At 38.1% G+C, this 23,415-nt stretch overlaps 1 protein-coding gene across 3 annotated transcripts in view; it reads left to right on the forward strand.

The window, feature by feature from the left end:
* LOC140945857 (stimulated by retinoic acid gene 6 protein-like) overlaps positions 1-23,415 on the forward strand; it is a 40,395-nt gene that overhangs the window by 1,765 nt on the left and 15,215 nt on the right. Inside the window, exons 2-10 of one of the 3 annotated variants that reach the window (XM_073394908.1) lie at positions 1,246-1,300; positions 3,449-3,534; positions 7,217-7,356; positions 10,217-10,337; positions 12,047-12,095; positions 12,195-12,341; positions 14,160-14,230; positions 14,539-14,600; positions 15,765-15,826. In XM_073394908.1, coding sequence (XP_073251009.1) covers positions 1,246-1,300; positions 3,449-3,534; positions 7,217-7,356; positions 10,217-10,337; positions 12,047-12,095; positions 12,195-12,341; positions 14,160-14,230; positions 14,539-14,600; positions 15,765-15,826 — 793 coding nt within the window. Of the gene's footprint in view, positions 1-1,245; positions 1,301-3,448; positions 3,535-7,216; positions 7,357-10,216; positions 10,338-12,046; positions 12,096-12,194; positions 12,342-14,159; positions 14,231-14,538; positions 14,601-15,764; positions 15,827-23,415 lie in introns of those variants that run through there. The other 2 variants (XM_073394909.1, XM_073394910.1) reach the window with 2 other exon arrangements.

Genomic DNA, 23,415 nt, shown 5'->3' on the forward strand with positions numbered 1-23,415 from the left:
TGATATGGAGAGGAGCGGATATGAAGATTTTGAGGCGGGTCTGGTGCGGGAAAATAGGGGGCTCCGGAATAATGATGAGGTTGACTATGGGTTGGGGGAGGGGGGCGAGGGGAGGGGGTAGCAAGCAAGTGTTTCGAGTGAAACGACTGCTCAGGATGTCATTCTTTCTTATTGCAACTGCATGTAAGTTGCATCTTTAACTGCCACGATCTTCTTTGCATTTATTTCCTCATTTTGTGGTTCCAATATAAGGATTTCATATATTCATAACGTCATCCAGTTCATCTTTCCGAAAATTTTGTGAGTGGCCTGCTCCCCATTGGCTTGGTAGCTCGGTTGGTTAGAACAGGCTGCATCAGTATTGCAGAGGCCAGGGTTTGTATCCCGGCAAACCTAAAGTTATCCATACTTTGAGTTCTCCAACTGCAATGATCTTCTTTGCATTATTTTTTATAAAATAACTAAGATAGTACGCGCGCTCTGATTGGCTGAGAGGAGTGTTTGCATGAGAGTATGTAAACATGGCTTTGACGTGAGATGTTTTGCTTTTCGCGCGCTAATCACGCAAGCACGAATTTGAAATAATTTTAGTGATCAAAACTCGACAAGTTTACTTTATTTACCCATTCCTTCGTCGGCTAAAACTTGGAAAATCTTTACAAACAAGCAGAGTCAGCCTTTTTTCGCTTAAGCTGACATTTTAAGCGAGAAAATCCGTATTTTGGAAAGCATCTTTTCGCAAAACAAGAACTGATTACGCGTGCAAGACTTCCTGTACAAGACTTTGCCACTGGAAAGAATTTATCTTTTAATCAGTGCCGTAACAAAGAGTTTTGCGTTTTTTCTCAGGAAATTTATTTTATAAAAATAATAGAAAACTTTTTTCCGATGTTTGCATAGCCTGATATAAACACTCGACGGATTGGGAGAATTCTTGACAGTTATCCAAACCCTTGACTTCGTCTCGGGTTTGCATAACTGCCTCGAATTCTCCCAACCCCTCTCGTGTTTATATCAAGCTATGCAAACACGGAAAACGTTTTCAATTGCTTAAATAATGACTAATAATACCAGTTGCCTTTTTATAATTGCACAATTGTTACTTTTGGAGAGCGGTTACTTTTATGGTGATGCTCTATGCTAGTTTTACATTTACAATTTTAGACAGTCAGTTACAAATGGCTCTTTCCAGAGTATCTCTTTTAATCTAACAATTGTACTGGAGTATAATGGTTTCTTAAATAGGTGTAGCCAAGCCATAGATCCAAGGATCTTTAAACTGGGATGCCTTGGTCCTGCTGTAAGTATTTATTTATTCTCTTCCCCTGCCCACCCACCCCACAGGACATGGTATTAGCCTGAACCAGATTAAGGATGAATCAATTGACACAATTGAGTAAAGGGCTGCAGGTTACCACTCCATTAATCGAAAAATATATATTGCAACAAAGGTTAATGGTAAGGTCATTTTTCCAACTGAAAAATTACCATTTACATTTTACTCTTGGATCCAGTTTCACTTAACACATAGTCTGAATTGCGCATTTTTTGGATTCAAAGCATACATTATATTTCCCTGTAAAAGGCAATTTTGTAGTAACCTGGTAAATTGACCATCATTATGCCAATGCACAAACCATTTGGGTCTTTCTGTGAAATGGTTAACATCCACATTACTGCAGATCACTGAATGCTTGAGCTGCTATCTAGGAGAGTCTTGGGCCGTGGCAAACAGAAAATTGTTCTTAGAAGCTGTGAATGTCATCTGTCTCTTTGCACCACCCCCAACGGGTGGCTAGGCGAGAGAGACGTCTGAATTCCGAGCGTTATAATGCTGACCCGTGACGTCACCTACTTTCACAATAATAATAAAATACAATTATACAAGAATTTATGTAGCGCCATTTCGATGAGCTCAATGGCGCTTTACAATAATCGTAATTCTAAAACTAAAAAACATTTGGGTTATTAAAGAAAATATATGACAGTTTTAAAAAATCAATTTCTAAAAGATAAGATACATTCGACTTGGTAAGATAAACTAAGGAAAATATGTGTAATAAAAAGAAAAAGGCTCGTCAACCAACTAATAAAAGCCTCTCTAAAAAGTAGTGTTTTAATCCTATTCTTAAAAACATCAAGGTTCTGGATTGATCTTATGTCATCGGTTAGGGAGTTCCAGGGCCTGGGCGCAGCAACTTTAAAAGATATGTCACCGTAAAACTTGAGATTAGACTTTGATGTTACAAGCAGATTTTTTCAAGAAGATCGTAATTGCCTCGTCAAAGTATAGGGCTGAAGGAGATCTGCTATATATTTTGGCGCCATGCCATTCAGTGCTTTGTTCGTAAGAAGTAGTATTTTGTACGTAATTCGCTGTCTGACTGGTAGCCAGTGAAGTCTAGGAGCTTCTAATTTCTGGTCACCAGTTGAGCTGCGCAGTTTTGTATACTACCTTTTGTGAATATGGTAGGTATTTTTTCGTTAGCTATTACCTTTGGCCTTTCCGAATTAGGAATTGGAAAACCTTTTATGATTAGCTGAACGCGATAAGAAAAACATCCGGTTTGAAATAGTGTTGATAGGCTAAACAAGGCTTAACCTTGCTCCCAGGTTCTCTCCTAGTTGAACGAGACTGAAAATTGCTCGAAATAAAGTGAAACGTGCGTGGCCTTCGAATTAGCCTTTCTTCACAAAGTTAAGACTTTACCATAGAAGCATCTGACGAGGAACGCTTTAATACCGAAACTGCAGTCTTGCTTTGAACACTTCGGTAGCAAAAATGTATTACCCGTAGTACAGTCACATGCCAAAACAAAGCTAATCCCAACAGAGAAACTACAGGACATCGCGCTCCAGTCCAAAGACTCATTTCTCTCAAGAAAAACAGAATGTACCGTATCAGCGGCTTAAGAATGATCTTGACCCGTTGAGGAGTCAGGTGAAGAGACCGATGACATTTCAGACTACTCTGAAGTACTGTTTTTGTTCTTTTCTCGAATCTAGTAATTACTGTGAAAGGTTTGAACCCAGGAGTCATTTCAAAAGTACATTGAGTTTGATCGTCTGGGTGAAGATAGTCCTGAATAGGACTGTTGTTGCTAGTCATCTTCAGAGTCAAAGTGAGTTGTATCACGTCAGTTGATGGTATTATACTCTGGTTATTGATCTGATTGGTTAATTACGTCGCGATGTTATCAATAACCAGAGTATAATACCATCAACTGACATGATACAACTCACTTTGACTCTCCAGATGACTGCCGCACAGGTAGTCGAAAAGTCATTCACTGTCGATAACAACTGTCCTATTCAGGACCGGACTACGTTCACCAGGACGATCAAACTCAACCTATTTCTGGTAATTACTGTTCGCCGATCTTCCCCTCTGCCCATCACTTTTGAAATGTTATCAAAATTCAGAGGATTTAACACTTGTTCTTTTTAGCTTGCCATTATTGTACTTTTGGCATGCCTTAAACGAAGAAAACATTTCAAACTTGAATACTGCAATGGATATCCTGGTCTCTTGACGTAAGTTTTCTATCAAGGTATTGAGAGATTAGTACATAAACTATTATATCGCTTCCGGGACATGAGTATGTTGGCTACTCAACAAAGTTTTAAGGGTCCAACCCCTTACCCTCTTATATACCAGTTTTGACAAAAAATGTACCCCTCCATAAACTTCCATTGAAAAATAATGCTCCTTTAACATACCTAACTCAATACGAAAAAGAACAATAAGAACTCGTAGAAACCATGATTTTAAGCTAAGGCCGCAGGCCTTTCGTACTAATTATTTTAAGTATTCCTTTTTTAATCGTTATGTCAGTGAATGGAACTCTTTCCTGTCTAATGTTACCTGTGAATCTAGGCAAGTCTCCCTTTTAATTTATTTGCGCTCAAGTAAAGTTGTATTTCAATAAAAACAATAAATCTTATTTTATGTTATTGTTATTATTAAACATTATTATTATCATTATTATTATTATTATTATTATTATTATTATTATTATTATTATTATTATCTTGAAAATGGCTTGGCCTTTTTATCTTTGTAATATTATATCCTAAGGATTTTTTTTAATGTTTTGCATGTACAAGTTAGTTAGCTTTATGAAAGGAAACTAGCCCTAGAATGGGAGTGTAGTTTCCCCCTGCTGTTATATCCCGCCATCTTTCCCCTCCTTTTTTATTTTTCTCATTGTATTGATGGTAAGCATTATTAAACTTTAACTTAAGAGTAGAAAGTCTTGTCATTTTCGTGTGATGTTTAATAATTTTAAATGATTTAGCCATAATGCACATCTTTTCAAAACATTTAATCAAAGGCTCGTTATTAAAATACTTAAAGTAAATGATAAATTTTCCCACCCTTTCACAGTGCTTTCATATACTTCATCTTGTGAATACCCTGGCCTTTCATATTCCGGAACCGTGAATAACGTACCCCTTTCGGGCGAAGCCTTTAGCTCCGGGCCGTATAGGCAATTATTGGAAGTGCCCCACCAGGGCGTAAATTTTGTTTTCATTATACGGTCATCTTTAGAGTCATTAATACAAAAGAATGAAGCCGGGAAAAGTAATGTTAGCAGAATTACATTGTATAATATCATGGGTGACAAATTACTCCTTAATTTTGGCGCGAAATTTCAGGGTTAATTTATAATTTCACATGTGAAATGACAAAATTGCCATGGCAACCGTTCCGACGCAGCCAAAATGGCGTCCAGGTTTGAAGATGTTACAGATTCTGATGTGGCGGCATTAAAAGACGCTGCCGAAAACATGAACACCCGTAAAAGCACAGTTAACTGGTTGAGAGTTTTTGAGAACTGGTGTGATGAAAATACCCTCGACAAAAGCGCTGAGAAGCTTCCTCCTGAACAGCTGGATAAAGTTCTTGAGTGGTTTTATGCCTCTGTCCGTAAACAAGACGGAACCGAGTACGAACCTGGCTCCTTAAAAGTAATGCAAGCAGCACTTGACCGCCACCTGAAGGAGAAAGGGTACTCTTTGTCAATTATAAAGGACAGAGAATTTTTGAGTTCTCCAAAAGTACTGGAGGGAAAGGTGCGTAAGCTGCGAAACGAAGGTAAAGGAAAATTGCCAAATGAGTCACGAAGCCTAACAAGAGAAGAAGAAGAAGTGCTGTGGGAATGCGGACAGCTTGGAAATTCATCTCCATGGTCCCTCCTTTACACAATGTGGTGGCTCCTGTCACAGCATCTTGGTTTACGTGGCTGCCAAGAACACTACACAATGAATGTGGAGGATTTCACGCTTAATAAAGAGGACAACGGCAACGAGTTCATAGTATTCGCAGAAGGCCACACAAAAACACGGCAAGGAGGATTACGACTTCAACCAGGGTCTGTACTACCTAAAATGTTCGCAACTGGCGACTCACGATGCCCTGTCGCACTTTTTAAGAGTTACCTGGCCAAGAGGCCTGAAGATTTAAAGTTATCTGGCCCTTTTTACTTGGCGTGCATTGACAACCCCACCAAAACAGATGTCTGGTACAAGAAAAGCCGAATGGGTAAAAATGCTGTAGAATCATGGCAACTATGAAAGAAAACTCACCCTTACAGGAGATGTGTCCAGACAAAAGATTGTCTAACTACTCGGTCCGGAAAACTGTGGTGAGGAAGCTAAAAGCCAGCGGAGTCCCAAAATCCGAAATAATCACAATAACTGGCCATCGACAAGAACAGAGCGTGGAAGCATATGACTCCGGGAACGAAGAAGAGCAGCGTCAACTATCTAACATTATTGATGGCAAAGAACCCCAGTTCAACCAGACAACCAGCCGAGTTCCTCTTCAGCCGCTTATTCAGTCAAGTGCAGCGGTTAGCAGTGGCCATGTACATAATTTCCACAATTGTAATGTGGTGATAAACCAAGGACAGGCTTACGCGTCGTCTTCAATGCCATCTTCTAACACCGAGCCGTAAGCTTCAATAATTTTGTCCACATTGATTTCCAGCTATTCGAGTGACTTAACGCTCTTTTGCCTACATTATAACTTGGCGTGTTTGCTGTTTGTTATTAACAGTCTGAAAACATTTTCAAACACTGACATTTTAAACTGGCATTTATAGATGGTTTTCACAGTGACGTCATCAAACTGTTAAGTCAAAACAGCGAGGTTTTACGAATTCGTATTTAGACTAGGTTGAAGATAAACAAAAAATAAATCTTTGTTCAAGTTTCCATTCCCGTAGCATGTTTCATTTCGAAAATACAGCAATACGAACTTCCGAGTTTTCACAGTGCGTGACACCAAAACAGGAATGCTGTCTCGTTGAAAAAAGTCTCTCCTCTTGATTTTCAGCAGTATAACCATTTCAAGTATTACAAGATATGTTTATGCGCACGTAGGCTGGTTCTCGAGTGAAAAGAAAGAGCTTTTATAGAAAAAGTGAACTCCAGATGTTTTATTGATTTCCGGCGGCCATATTGGTGGACCAAAACGGTACACCAATATGGCGTCTCCATACAAAGCTCTACAAGGGTGCGTGAAACGTTTCGGCAAATAACTCAGAAACTGTGGGCCACAAAGACCTGAGACTTGGACAAATTGTTTATATATTAGTCTTTTGTAACATGTCATTTTCTCGGCTTCTTCCACTGGACGGTTTCCAATTTATTTTTTTGTTACGTGACAGTGAAAACGATCTATAGCTTTAGCGGATTATTGATCGCATTTAACCAGGGCGGCGTTTTCAAGTTCATTCATGAATTTTGGCCAATCATGAACAAAGAAGGGAGACGTCGGTTGATTTAACTTTGAAACATTTAATGAAAAGCAAAAATGAAAAACAAAAACAGTTTAAAGGGCTTTTTCAAGTTGTCTGTACATTCAGAAAATTAAAACTTTCCGCACGGTACGCTTAGTTAACCTTTTTTTAAGCTTGGAATCCTTGGACTTTTTCAATACAATAAACAATTTAAAAAAATCGCTTCTTGTGAACGTAATTTGTCACCCAAAATATTAATAGGTAATCAACTGGTGAACTCGTGAAATTAGGGAATAATTTCACGCGCGTTTTGTCCAAATCCTAATAATTTCCCGAGCCTTTAGGCGAGGGAAATTATTAGGATCACTCGTCACCATTTGATTACACATACTTATTCATTCAAAATATTTGAAATTACTTTCCAAAAAAACGTCTTCATTCATTAAAAGTGATTTTGTCTTCCTCTTCAGGCCAATCAACTTCCTACGCGGTAGACACAACCGATTCACCATTGCTGCTACCTTTGGAGCTACAGCCTCTACTTGCATGGAACTTTTCTTCAGTGAGAAGACTGGCATGTTTATCGAAGGAGGTCCTCCATGGGTGAAGGGTAAGTACGGGACCCCACTGCCGGACCCATAAATCCGTAATACCTACGTACGGCGGATCATTTTACGTTTCTGGGAAACTGCCCATCTACCCCTCCCCTAAACCAACATTAACACTTAGTTCTTACTTAGAGCAAAATGTTGGCTTAGGGGAGGCAGTTGCACGGAAGCGTAAAATGATCCCGTACGGCTAAATATATAACAATTATTCACCGAAGTGGAGGTGTTAGCCACCGACACTGAGGTGAATAATTGTTTTAGTATATACTAAAACAGTGAGATGATTGAGCACATGGTTTTTAACTCATTTACTGTTGCCTGCAACGATTACAATTTTGGCACGCAGTGACCGAACGGCCGCGGTCGTCGCTTTTTCTTGCCGACAAATAAAACTTTTGAAGGCATTTGTTAAGCTCTTGCGGGGAAATTTCCTCAAAAGGAGTTGTGAATTCTTTTTGTATTTAAAATCATTCCGTAAAAAAGATTATTAAATTTAGTTTAAAGCTTATTTATGAAGAAGTCAACTAAATAAAGTAACGCAAGACTTAAGCTTAATTTGCATTTGTAAACAAAAAACTTTATCGCCGGTTTTATCGATAAATTCAAGTCAAAAAGACAAAGCTTTACCAGTTAAAACTTCCATCCGGAACTTCGTCACCTTCTTCGTGTATTTCGGGAACAGCTTGCTTGATTAGTTGTAAAATTTCTTTGTTTGTTACGGCAGCAAACCGAGAAGGCATTTTCCTCGAAACTTACGCGAGTTTGGTGTCGCTCGCTCGGAGAAACTGGAGGCGAATCAGTGAATAGTGCAGGATATTCACTGATTGAGTAGCCAATCGGAGCGCGCGAGAAACACTATCCACTGTTTTAATTTATTATATACTAAAGTTACTTATGCACCGGGGCATAGCGGGATATAGCAGGGATTTTACGCGGGCAATGCCGGGATTTAACACACATTTAACAAAGTGACGGCCCCTAAGGCAATGGAATTAACAAAATACGAGAAGTCTTTAGAATCTCTTTTGTTATATTTTTATTTTACCCGGAGCACCTTGAATTTCCTTGCTTATGCTATCGCTATTTCAGGAAAGAGAAATAAATACGTATCGGTGAGAAGTGTAATTGTTATTGGTTGTAAACGTTGTGTAGTCGCAGAAAACGATATTATCGTGATAGGCGAAAAAAGTTTATCCTATGGGCATACAGTCCTGCAAGAATTCACCGGCTTATAGAAAATTTGGCGAGAACTCGTTGACGAGAAGTTCATCTGTTGATGTTTTGTCATTTTCAAGGCAAATATGGATCGATCAACTTGTTCATATGAGCCTGGTCGCCCAGGATGAAATCGTTAACGTATCTCCTGCTATTACTTATTTGAAAAAAATATATTGACAGTAAAATCCAATCATAACCCGCAGTGATGATGAACTCCCTTACGCCCCAAAGTCGGAATGCGCATGCGTAACCTGAAAATCGTCTTGGTATATGAAGCTGAATAGTTCTTCTTGAAAAATGTCCAGGCCCAAAGATTTCGATGTCTATCAAAAGACTTTTTTTTCACGATTCTTGGTACAAGAATCGATGAGAAAAATGTGATAAAAAGAGGGTGTCCACCTTCGTTCCAGAAAACGCCTTTGAATACCTTTGTTTTCACTTAGCTATATGTGCTGTTCGAATGATCGTTATAGCCAATTACAGTTGAATAATGGCTCGGTAAGTTCCAAGCGTGCCTGTCCAGCATCTTGTCATTTTTTTTTTTGGAAAATTAAGCTGCAGATGCCATACCGTGGGGCCAGGTGGCTCATACAAAAGCCCCACAGCGGGGCTTTAAAAAGGTTGCAAATGCCCTACCCCGGGACAGCACCAAAATTGCCGTTTCCAGTAAAAAAGCTGCAAATGCCATATGAATAGAAAATCTGTAATAATCTGATCAAAACGCGTAAGCGGCACCCTTCGCAAATCGCTTCTAGCCGCCAGTTATAATTATTGCAAAAAAGGTCACATCGATCTGATTTATATAAACGACAGAACTAAGCAAGAATTTAATCAGTACCTCTCTTATTATTTTTGAAGGTATTTAAGATAGTGGATGATAAACAAAGAACCGACTGTCTTTTAATATGAGTATTTTCCGGCATCACGATAGAACCGTTCCGTCAACGTATTGATCTGATCGTCGCATTGATCAAACAAAACACGAAGTTTATAATAGCTTTCAAATACCTCGTTTTCCAGGCCTCTCTGCCACAACCATTCGCTCACAAAGAAAGTGTCTTTTCCATTAAACTCTTGGAACGTTGCATTAGTCGTTTTTCCTGTGCCAACTGATCATGATGACAGGAAGCAATTTCTTGAGACGGATGCATAAAAAGAATACTGTAGGGTACGGTGATAATGGAGCGAAAAACCACACGTATCTTTTAAAGCATTTGAAATATTCTTTATAGAAATTTCTATAGCTATACAAAAAGGCATATTTTTAGATGAAATATTGAACAAGGAACGATGTTAACCGCCTCTAGAAGACCCTACCGCCGGGCGACAAATGCCTGACAAATGCCCGGCGGGGGGACACACTTGGAATGGAATTGACTGAGCTATGATTTGTCTGTACGGGCTCTTTTTCATATGGCCGCGGCTTGTTATGTGCAGTGATCTGAGCGATTCACAGTTCAAAGCCACCCAATCTCCTTGACCCTTAGCTTCATGAGAGTTTACTTTCTTCTTCTTTCAAAGGAAAATAATATAGATGGGGTGTGCTTTCGGTTACGGAGCCATTCGCCTAGTGAACCGGACCATAAAAGAGGCTTTAGGGTGATATGATCGATCAAAATACTGACCTTTTTATGTTGTGTACAGTTTTTCAGGCCATAATTACCATCCTTGTGTATGGAATTTTGTTCTACCCACTGTTTGCTTGTATGACAACCGACCACAGGCTAGTTGGGTCACTTGTGGGATTTCTTTACGTTTCTGTATGGTAAGTCACAAATTTAAATAAACACATCTTAAGATGACGTGGGGGATCTGGTACTGTCAGGTTTCCATTCAAAGAATTCGTTCAGAACAGGGAGCTGGGATGTTAACAAAACGGAGAACGGGGAACGGGGAACGGGGAACAAACACGTAGAACGTGAAAATGAAAAATGCGAAGACAAAACTTAACTTTCATCCTAACCCTATCAGTAACTTTATTTCCAGTTCTCTGTTTTGTTCCCACTTTTTGTTTTTCCATTCCTCGTGCTCGATTTCCGCCCCCCATTCCCCGTCCAGGCGGTTAAAACTCTGTTGACAGCTCCACCATCTTAGTGAAGCGCTTGTGTAGATTATGTTAGCCTGTGTAACTGGCGGAATTGTTTTTGCGCTCGTGAGAGTCTTGGCGGCGAATCCGCCATTCACCGCACGGCTTAATGGTCACAGCTCCTCTTCCAAAACGTCATCGCGCGAACGATGCCGCCGGCTACGGAGGCAAAGGATATTTTAGCTTAAACGCTCTGACCTAGATACCCGTTAGCTTGATTAGTTTTTCTGCACCCGCATTCGTCCTATCACGGAGTATGCGAGTCCGGCCTTTTACGACGGTCTTTCTGCGTATCTCTCAAATGAACTTTGGGGGAGTACAAAAACAGTAGACTATGCGCATAATTTTTCCCTGTCCGCTCATACAGTGAGTCGTTTGTTGAATCAGGCTTATTTCAATATTCAAACCGACGCCAGGAACTTGTATACATACTATTTAAGGAAGTCTTACAGAACGAACCGGATAAGCTCCACGGCCTTCTCCTTGCTCTTACAGTGTAATACCTGTACCTCGAACTGAAAAAAACACACGGAAATTTAGGCCCGTTTTCGAGACCAATAGATTTCGTAACCCATTACCTTCAATTCCTTCAAGGCTTAAACAGTGTTTGTATAGTTTTACAATTTGCGATTGCCTTTTACTGAATTTTATATGTTTTTATTTTTTAACAAATCTTAAGTTTATTGTAGTGCATTTACATAATGTTTACTATAATCCGTTTTTTACATATTTCTATATAAATTAGCTTCAAATTAGTCGCAGTATTTTCAAGTAATTATATTCAAATGTAAATATTCGCCTAATTCAACTTATGGTTATTATTAATAAACTTTCAATCAATCAATCTATCTATCTTGATAGAAGAGTAACCCATTTTCGTGTTGATCAAGGACATAGTAAGCTTGAGCGTCTTTCTGTGTTCAAATATAATCGTATCAGCTCTTTCTGTCATCAGAAGGTGCTGTTCAGGATTTTCTTAGATGCTGATTTTCAAATGTTAGCCTCGCAGAAAGTTGGTAGACTATCGCCTCCCTCGGTTAGCGGCCTATCTACCTGCAAGCAACCAAAAAAATACATCTGGCCCGGATATTACCCCTCCCCCGTATCTTGTATTGAAATGAATTCGATTATTACGACATTTTGAACTTTGAGAGAGCCAGCACTGCTATGTCGCTTGTTTTGAAACGCCTTTTTAGTACCGTTGTAAACGCCCTCCCGTCCCACTTATCACCCGTTCTAAAACCCCGTACGAAAATGTATAAACCCAGGGATTCTAAGGGGAGTTTGATAGTATTTGTATAAATTATCATGTGATCATCAAATTCACACTTTTTCATCGGCTAATTTTCCTATCAGTTTGTTGACAATGATTTTTTTCCTTTATAAAGGTTTTCCTTTGGAGTTGCAATAGATTTCCAGTGCATCAACAGCTTTGGAGTAAGGAGTGATTATTTTTAATATTAGTTACAACAGCCTTTGAGCTTAATACCGTTTACCCATCGTCATAAATAAATAAGCTATTCAATTGCCTTACAGAGTATTTCCAGTGTGTTGATGACAGTTCAAATTATCTCCGGTCTTCCAACCTACATCTGCCTCATCTTTATTGTCATAAGGTTTGCTGTTCTGCTTTGCGTGGAAGTCCAAAGGAAATGGTTCCATTCCTCAAGGGAACCTAATAAGGTAGACAACAGACGTTAATAATTAATTATTTTGGGCGAGAAGGGGAGCGAGCGATCCTAATCTCCAGGTTGCTATTACGCATTTATTTCACGAAAAGGGCCAGCCCAGAGCCGCCATTTTTATATAGAGATTAGACGCAATGCGCATGAGCAGTGTATTACCCGCTATACTGTTTCTCGCTTGTTTCATTCGGCAGGCCGATCCGCAAGCGTGATTACTTGAAAAATTTCCGCTCGGGATCTCAATACTGGGATCCCAGCTAACGGGGCTGGCTCGGTTGTCATAATATAATCGCAAGGTTGATTTCTGTTTCTTTTAACTAAGATGCCGTGATCCGGCTGCAATGCGAGCAAGACCGGCCAGATTTTACGGTACGCCCTCCCCCTTGACCTAACCGATTTGTCAAAGCCTCCCGAACACACACACAAAATTTCAGCCCCCCCCCCCCCCCACCTCAACATCTTCATGCCCCCTTCTCTTTATTAAATGAACTTTCCGTTATTCAAGTTCTTTCCATACAAATATTACCAAAAACAACCGAAAAATAATTCTAAAAAAAAAATTCAGAAAGTCTAACAACGTTTATATAAAGTACTAGTATGTTTTCGACTATTGATGACATCTTTCACAACTACCACTTCATTTCAACAGACTGCAACTACACTGTCACTTCATAACCAAATTAGCACTCCCACAGCTACTTCACTGCAACATCTAAAATCACTTTTACCTTCCAAAAAAATATTTTTTGTTACTTCGTATTAAATTCTACGAGAAACCAGTTTCACTGATTAACAAACTACAGCCATTATCTTATCAATCCACGTCCAACTTAAATCCACCCCTTCCACTCCACACATCTCAACTAAAACCTAAAATATACAACGCTACTGCACTACTCACAAAAAACTTCACACACACCTGGTATATCCAAGGCTAACAGAATGCTCGGTGTTAAGAGAACTTGTAAAGGTCTGGATGACCCTAAGACCTTGCGTACTCTTTACTGCTCATTGGTCCGCTCAAATTTGGAATATTGTTCAGTGGTGTGGTCCCCATATACAAAGAGAAATACTGATAAGCTGGAAAGAGTACAGAGAAGAGCGACTAAACTTATCTTAAAAAGAAGTTAAACCTCATGTCACTGGAGAAGAGAAGATCACTGGCTGACGTGACTTTCTTATATAAAGTGCTTAATGGCAACGTTGATATTGAAATCAGTAAAATTATAGATTTACACTCAGAAGCTGACCGCTTCTCACTTAGGGCTAAGGACTCTTTAACTTTAAAGAAGAAATATGCCAGAACTAATGTCTTGAAGTATAGTTTTTTCCATAGAATTACTGATCAGTGGAATCAACTACCGTTAGACATTCGTGTTTCTGATAATGTAAATATTTTTAAGTCTAGAGTTAGGAAATTTTTCAGTGATTTTTAAGTAGCTTTTATATTTCTGTATTTTCTGAAACTATTATTTTATTGTGTTTATATATATTTTTAGGTGATCTGTTTTTATATGGAGTCTAGGACTCCTTTACAGTTCATCCTTTGGTTTTTTAATCCATAGATTGTAAGCAAATAAATAAATAAATATCGACGCCCAAATATACGCTCCACAGCGTCTTGTTTAAGAAAAGTGAATCTATAGCATGAGGATCGACTCGTGTGACCAGCATTTGCGTTTTCATTCATGTACAGCATACCCAGTTTTGCTCGAAAAATAGTCTTTATGTAGCATAAAAAGAGTAGATTCTTCTACGGTTACACTGAATCATTCAAAATTTCTCATACATTAAACGTACCTATGTTATTTTTTAGGGAACTGAAGGAATAGCAGGGGAGCCGGAAATAGTGCACGTGCGGAAATTATTTAATTCCGTGCCAAGCATGTAAGTATTTTTAAAGCCACTTATTGACTCGAGTAATGTGTATGAAAATTTGCTCAAGAACATTTATTTTAGCCCAAGTATTATCTTGAGGATATTCTCCGTATCCTCCTACAAACTCTCACTTTTTTAATAAAAATACTTTTTACATAACAACATTGAATTTTATTTGTGCCAGGCCTTTATCAAATGCATTTGTCACATAACATTCGACCATGACTCTCATTAGCATGGGTAAATAAGATAATAATATATTTCGATAAATGTTGTTGTTGTTTTATGAAGTCTAGTTAATCAATTTTCTTTTCAAGGAGTTCGGCAGAGGTGAAATGGTACATGAAGGCGATTTACTTCTTCTACAAACCAAGGACAGGTGTGTGAGACCGTCTTTTTGAAAAAACCAGTAGGATTGTTTTAAGTAAGTAAGTAAGTAAGTAAGTAAGTAAGTAAGTAAGAACTTCATTATACATGTAGTGTCGAGGTCGCTAGCATACAATGTACACTAATTGGGGACATCTAACTACAATTACTTGTCTAACGGTCAATAAAATAATGTAATAATCAATAACATATGAAATGTATGTCGAAGATATTAGCTATATAGTGTAGCTACTCTAAAATTCGAATTGAAATAAAGGTTATGTATGTGTGTGTGTATGTCCACACATAAAAAAATTAACAAAGGGAAGGCGCTGTCCTCTTCGAGCCGAACAGAAGCACTACACCTTAGAGGTAATGTAAGCAGCGCAAGTCTAAAGTAGTTACCCAAGAAACTCACTAGTGTCCGGAATGACAAGCATACTTGCTGTTTAAGCAATTTATTAAGATTAAGAGGCGCGATACTTGTAGGACCGAAAACAGATGCGAGACAGGTAACCTTTTTTTAATGGGAGGTATACTCTGAATGGGCACCTTTGTGTTTTATTGAATGGTATATAAAAGGATAAAGGTTTGGGCCTCGGGGATGGCCTACGCTGTAAAGAACTTTGTTGAGTACCCCCCCCCCCCCCCCTTCCCGGTATTTAGACACTTTGTCTTAATAAAAGGCCTACCGCTTAGTAGATCGAAAGCCATGAGGATTGCTTTGACTCTTTAGTGTGGATTTCTTAAGAGATCTAAGGGAAGGAAGGAAGGTCTTTTCGTGTGAAAAAAATGTGTTCGGTTTCAATCGATCCGGATTCGTGTGGACGAAGCCCTTACGAAAACGACACAGCTTCAACCATGGACAAAAGTCCCTGGGACAGTACTGCAGTATCGTTATTTTTCTGTCATTTCTCGGTTCCCTCATAAGACAGTGCATCCTTTTCGAAATTTTCTTGCATTTCTCCCTCCCCCACTCTACACAAAGTTGAAACTCGGAAAAGAATTCTTGATACTCGCATCCAACATTGTTTGTGGGATGATGGGTTGGACCTGTGTGAATTGGAAAGCGCCCTAGAAATGCAAAAGTGTCGCAAGACTTTTGTCCATGATTGTAGAATATTCCTGTTTGCTGTACAGTATTTTTACCTTGTCTAACAAAATCTGATTTTTTCAGATTTCAAGTTTTCGACCCAATTTGTATCTACTCTGCTGGTTGCTTTTATAGCTGTTTTTGAGGTATGTTTATTATTTCGCAAATTTGCGAATATGCTTTCTGAAGTTTCATTGCAAGCTTTAAAGCAAGCAGATACATGTAGACCGACATTATTTACGCGGGGTTATCCCGCCCCCTGCATTCTCATCGCATTCCCGTAATTTAATAATATTAATAATTTATAAATTTACTATAGCGCCTTTTAACATATAAATGATCAAAAGCGCTTTACAGTCATACTAATTAAAATTTATGAAATGAATCTATGATAGATGAAACCGATAAAAAATAGAAATGCTGATAAAAATACAATAAAACAAAAATGAAAAAAAATCAAGTTAAAACTACGTAAAAGCTAATTAACAAATATTGGCGTGCAGATCAATTATTTGCCGAAGCCGAAGGCTGAGGCAAATAATTGATGTACGAGACACTGGCAAATCACGATATTTTGTGATAACCGAGTTCACTAATTGTTTTATCATTCGATCATCAAGTTTGTTTTTTAATGAATGTCTTCGGGAAGCGAAGCGATCTGCCTTTTTTCACGCAAGAACGTATCACGCGTGGTTTCGTTTACGCATGAGCAGAGTATTATTTGCAGCCAAACACTTCACCGGCGAAAAATGTCTGCGCATGCTCTACTAAAAATGACACGTGATCGATTTCGCGCAATGGCATTGGCTCTGAGGCAAAAATGCCCGGGAAATGTTGTTGAGATGAAAGGGGCGATGGCAGCTTTTTTTGGCAGTGACAGCGTTGCAATTTCTTGCCACTGTAAGAGATCAAAAATTATTTTGGTCAAAGTTTCGACGGAAGTGTGTTCTCTAGAGAATATAGCGTCCTGAAACTGGCGAAAAATTGCATTGGCATGGTCTGATTCAGTGTTATTGACGTTGAGATCGCTGGTTTGCGTGTGGAAGACATGCCGAAAAGGTGGGTAATTTTTGCTCTTTTTGTTTACTGCATGTTCCGTGCAACTCGGTACAAAAAGAAATTATAAAGTAGTGGAAGAAAAATTATTGGGCTTTGTTTTGGTATATAAATTAGCTTGTACCGAGTTGCACAGAAGGGAGAGTTTTGTTAAATGTGTATCCCGTTTTTGTGTCAAAATTCGACTTTGATTGTGAATCTAGCATTCGATAACATTCGACTGTTGATCGAAGACCGTATTACAATGCTACCCAAAATGTTTATGTTGTTTAGATCAAGTTTTTTATCACGGATTCAACAAAAAAAGTAGAGGGACAGACATTTTTGGGCTTTGTTTTATTAGTATGACTTTGCGTGTACTTTGTCGCTGGAAAAACTATATTTAGATGCTTAATCTCCGCATGTTTACAATGTTTATGGCAGAAAAATACGTTTGCGCTTGGTTCAACTTAATTAATCTCGTGTCACTCGGTACAAAAGGAAATTATAAAGAAGGTAAAGAAATATTCTTAGCCATTTTCTTTCTGTGTAAATTGTCTTGTGGCTAGTGGATATCGAAAGCAGCCGGGTTGTGGCAGTTTTCTAAAGTGCGTAGTTCGAAACGTGATTTTGTCGATCGATGCAAATTTCATTGTTGTTGCACGTTATTACAGCTTTGTACGTTACCAGTTTTATGCGAACTGTCGAATGAGAAAATGTGAGAATGTTCCCATTAAAACACTTGGACCGTCTTGGAGCTACAGTTCGATAGGTCCAGCAACATTCTGATTTGTGAAAAAAATTCTGTTTACAATGTGCACAGCTGCTGTACATTTAGGCTTGCAATTTTATAATTGAGGGATCGAAGTTTAGATTATTTTGCTCATAAATTTGGCTTGGGATTATCCACAAACGAGTTACTTCGTTAGGAACCGCACTTACGGACATGATTTCCTCCGTGTGCAATTTTTTAGTACTAAATTTTTGCACACAAAGCTTTCTGTGGGGGGTGCTTCTTTGATTGAAAATTGGATCCTGGAAGGAGATGAACAGGGTAATATTCCTGAGAATGCTTTTGTTTTTCTGTTCATCTTCGGCTTAATTTTTTTTGGCGCAAAGATATGAGTGAATGATAGAGTTATTCCAAGAAAAAAAAAATAATCCTCACAAATTAAACTTACAGGAGTTTAAAGTTTGGAATAAACTTTGAGTCTTAATGAAATTTTAGTTGGATCATGTTGATGAATGCAGTTGTGTAGGATATGCAGTTTTCAATTTTGATCTTCTGTCAGAATTATGAGAGAACACTCAAATACAGATCTCATTCAAACGTTATAGTTTCATGGTAATTATCATTTGCTTCTTTTCCTATTAACTTCTCATCAGGTCTTCATTTTGCATGAATTTAATGTTGTATATATTTGAAGGAGTTGTTGTTTCACAGTGAAGTATTTTTCGCTTTGTTTTTTTGATATGAAGTTGAGTTTCTTCTTAGTTGTTGGCTAAGGCAGTGTTGAAGTATCTGACATGTTAACATACTTTATTGTTCATTTCTCTTCAGAAAAGATTGATTGATCCTGAATCAAACAAAGTGCAGCTTCACAAACAAGATTTTGACCAACAAATGTGTACTCAAGCAAAGTATATGTCCCTGACAGTGTCAATAAAATTGATTAATGGAAAGATCTGGGTTTTTACTCCTTTGTAGCACTTTTGACTACGCATCACTTTTCTAACCTATATAGTAAAAAGATCATATAGTATAATCAGTATTTTTTGCAACTAACATATTTGCAATCAAAGTTCTTTTCTTTCATATATAGTTTTCCCTAATTTTAAAAATTTCATTATCTTATTCAGATCAAGCACAGTAACCATTGAAAAGAAAAAAGAAGAAAAAACCTGCTCGGTCATAGACGACTTAAAGTTTTGATATTAAAATTGCAATGAAAACAACATGAATGCAGACACCACAGTTCATTTAGCTCATGTTCAAGCTTTTTATAAATTAGAAAGTCTTGCTTGAGAAAACATAATTTTGCTTTATCTTTTCAGTAAAAAAAAAAAAAACTTCCAGGTGTCTAAGGAATTTCAAAGGACCCCTAGTGTCTTATTTCTCTGCTGCATTGAGCTGTGAACAAGGGCCGTTCCTTCTAGTGACCCGGCTTTCATCAAAAGTATTGTTGTCCTTCGTGATCGTGAAGAGTCCCCCCGAAGAGTCCGCAGTTGAATCCGGTAAACCGGCCAAAACACGAGCATCGCAGGGAACGAATCCAATAGGAATAGGTGAAAAAGGATAATAAAAAGTCAAGGCTATTCTAAAAATATCCGTATATGCATTTGCAACTCATATTAAGCCGCAATTAACCTTCTTTCCACTGGTATAAACAAACGATGGAGGTATTGCCGCCATTTTGAATTTGGCAATGTCACGTGGTCGCGCGTCGACCAATCAGACATTTTTCGCCGGTGAAAGCCAAACACAGTTGGACGACATTGCCGATGAGCAGACCATTATTTGTAGGCAGTTATTTGCAGGTCACGTGGTGGGCTTTCAGCCAATGAAAAGGAAGAAAAATTTGCATCGAATGATAAAATAAATGATGTGTTTTGACTTGTCTCTTAAAAGCGCACAGTGATCCGATATCACGGGCAATTTTCCACTTTGAGAACAGGGGGGAAGCTTTAGCATCGACCAGTCACATGTAATATATAGATTTAGCCAGGGCTAAAAGCGAAGCTTCCATTAATAAATTTATAATTTAAATCAGACAATAAACTCGTAATCCACAAATCAGTTAACTTAAGGGGCACATGTGACTTTTTTGGGAAAGCTAAGGCTAAGTGATTTTAGTTTTAATTGATAGCCGTATATATACACCCAAAAAATAGCAATCATCTTCGATCACATTTAAGAGCCATAATGGCTCTTGATCACAGTAGATTAGGCCTGGAAAACGAATTCTTGCAAAACAAATCAGGCCGAATTTTTTGCGTTCGACAAGTTTACTTAACAAAATCTTGCCAACAACTCTGGGTGTGTGTAAACCAACATTTCATATTTTTTATACATCACATCTGAGGTGAAACAGTAATATGAGGTGCTGTTTTTATCATACAGACCTCAGACAAAATGGAGTATTTCACAATTTTTCAAGACAAATTGCACTCATTCAATATTCAGAACCGTACGAAGCTCGCGTGGGCTTTTAGCAAAACCGTTCAAAAAATTTCCAAAATCACCTATACGGCCAGCCGGTTCTCACTTTTGACAAGCGCCAAATTTTCAGTCCACATTAAGAGAGTTACGCTTCAACATAATAAAGAATTTATTGTGTTTATTTTTTTTTTATTTAATGGTTTTATAACGATGTGTAATCTTAGGCCCCGTCCACACGTATCCGGAGATTTTTGTATCCGCAAATTTTTTTATGCGGATACAAAAATATCTGCGTCCACACGTAGCGTAAACGAATTGTACACGACCGTCCACACGTATCCGATTCGTATCCGGACATCTCAAAGGATTAGTCAACAGAGCATGCGCACTATTACAAAGAAAGCTGAGCCTGCGATAATTTTGGCGCCAAATTCGCGGCTTTCTTGTTTGTTTACTTGAGGTTTCAACACGTGTGAGCTTGAAGAGCGAAAAAAATTCCTGTTAAAAAACACCATAAAAAATGTCTCAATTAAGAGAAAAACAGAAAAAAACCATAGACAACTCATTTGTTTGGACGGACGATGAAGTATTGCTGCTTCTTAAAGTGACATTGGATTACAAAACAGCAAAGACTATGGAAAATATCGATTGGGAGTCGTGCCAAACCAAATATTCTGACATTTTAGATCTCTTCAATGACCAATATCCTTCACAAGAAAATGCTTCTTCAATTGGGAAAGATTACCCACATAAGAAAGGGGAACTAACTAAGTCAATTTTGACTTCCAAGCTGAAACATATTCGTTAAAAGTTCCGTCAGGCTGTTGACAGTGGTAGAAGAAGTGGTCATGGCCGTGTTGTTCTGTTATACTTCGAGCAATGCGAGTTAGTCTGGGGTGGTTCGCCTGCCACAGAAACCATACCGTCAAGAGTAGAATCTACAGATATTGATGATACCAATACTACTCCTGAATCTGTTAGTACTAAGTCTTTTGACAGTGAGGACGATTCATTTAATGCTGACCAGGAGTCAGTGGGTAGTCCTGAGCCAACACAACAAGCTTCATGCAATTCAAGTAGTAAAGACGTCAACTAAAGAAGAGACTTACTAAATGCAAAATTGAAAGAATACAGAGGCGAAAAGTTGAAAAGAAAGCTACCAGTAGATAACCAGCTCTTAAATGTGTCTGAAGAGGAGCTTAAAATTAAAAAGCAGCTATTAGAAAGGATGGACCATATGGACAAAGCCCATTTGAATCACATGGAAAAACTAACAAATAATATGGAGAAGCTCACTGGATCCATATCAGAAGGATTTGCTATGCTAAGGCAAATGATGTGCCAAGCCCCTGGTATGCAGCCACACTATATGGCACCACAGCAAAATTACATGTATAATATGCAAGCACCACCCCAAAGACCCATTGATGACAACTCAAGAAACTCGAACAGAGGACATTTTTCTTATACCCAGTCTTTGTTTTCGACTGATGATAACAATTATTAAGATAATTTTTTAATCATAAAATCTAGATAAGTTTTTATTGTTACTAGCATATAAAACATATTGTTACAGTTCAGTTGCATTAAATATGCAAAAATACCAAGTATAGGCAGTTGATAAAACAGATAACAATTTATTATTGGTAACTGAAATGGGTATGTGTAGATGCCAAAATACATGTGAATAAAAATACATAAGAAAATTTGTTACTGTTAATTTAATACCCCACATTTCCATTATTTTGTGAAGTTTTGCGAATAAACTTTCAAGTACAATGATTGTCATTTGATTTATCCTTGAATGGTCCAATAGAGTGATTTTCATCCGTCTGTGAAACAGGAATTGTACAATTAGATACTATTACCCCCTATTAGCTCCTAATAGTCTAACTCATGACATGCGACAAACTAATCACAGGTAAACACGGTGAGTGCACACTTCATTTCACGCCCTGTAATTTTTGGGAATAACTCCCCCGCACGATTTACAAAGGCCTTGTTCAAAGGACTCACACTTAAAAGAACAGTATGGACTGAATTTTTTTGGTATAATCTTGCCTTTTGGTAGCCTACTACACCCTAATAGTTACTATTAAACACTGACTAGTAGTAATTGTTTCACAGACGGATGAAAATCACTCTAGCAGTACACTGATGCAACTATCATTGGCTATTAACCCATTAAGGCTCTATATTATTGCTTATAGTTCTACTAATGAAATTGTTGAAATAGAATTTTTAACTGAGCTGATAATTTCCTGTAAAACATGAACATATTTACACTCCACGAGATTTCTTTAGCTTGGATTGCAAAGAATAGAATAACAAAGGCTCAAGCCTATAAGCCTAGTGAAAAGGATTATCATGAAGTTCATAGAACACCCTAAAATTCTCTGATTGTCTTGCTTCAGAGCACTTGTTATAGATTATAATTCAAAATGTATCACATTCTGGAATTTACGTCATCTCACTTGCATAATGATATTTCAAATGTTTATTTCTCTGAATAGAGAAGTCCACATTCCAAAAAAAATAAACCATCCTATTTCAAATTACTCATATGAGTGATTTTCAAAATAAATTTTTTCCCCTGATATACACTTAAATAATAAATGTTCAAATCCCTCATCTTTAAGGGTCAAAGTACTGTGTAAGAATGCGCCTTATCTTCTTCCCTCCAACTTCATTGCAGTCAGTTCGGTAATTGTTAGGGTTTACAGCTGGCTGGAAACTTCTATCGTAATCGATGGCTGAAGCAACCTTTTCTTCTCCAATCCTCTCATTGTTTACCTCACAGAAATTATGAAGAACAAAACAGGCATAGATGACATTTGGCAGCTCAGTTAGGTTGATGTCCATGGCTCGCCTAAGTGCACCAAATCGTGCTTTTAATCGGCCATATGAACATTCAATAACCATACGTGACTGGCATAGTGTCATGCCGAAGTACTGCTCTTGAACTGTGGAGCCACCATTTGAGTATTCCTTCATAATATAAGGCATCAGGGGGTATGCAGGGTCTCCAAGCAGCAAAACTGGAATTGGTTCTTCATCAGGAAGCACCTGTCGTCTACATGGTGGGATGGTCTCATTTTTAAGAAACAAATTGAGCTTTGAATTGGAAAAGACTCTGGCATCATGGACACTTCCTGGCCATTTCACTACAACATCCATAAAAGAATATTTATAATCACATGCAGCTTGAACATTTAAAGTGTAATGGCTTTTTCTGTTGATATAATCTGTCGAGTTGGTTTTGGGCTGTTTAATTGGTATATGAGTCCCGTCTATGGCGCCTAATCACTGGGGAAAACCATGTGCTCTATGGAACTTCTTCACCAGGTTTGTCACTTCTTCTTCTGTGAAAGGAAGTTTTATATACTTCTTTCCAAGATGTACAGTGATGGCCTTACATACTTTACGTACAATCTTAGATACAACTTGTCTTGAAATACCAAAGGCATTGACTGTCTTTCGTAACCTTCCCTCATCACTCAAGTAATACAGCGTGACTGCAACTTGTTTTATGACATCCAC

This window comes from Porites lutea, chromosome 8 (genome assembly GCF_958299795.1).
Source record: "Porites lutea chromosome 8, jaPorLute2.1, whole genome shotgun sequence".
In the NCBI taxonomy this organism is placed as follows: Eukaryota; Metazoa; Cnidaria; class Anthozoa; order Scleractinia; family Poritidae; genus Porites; species Porites lutea.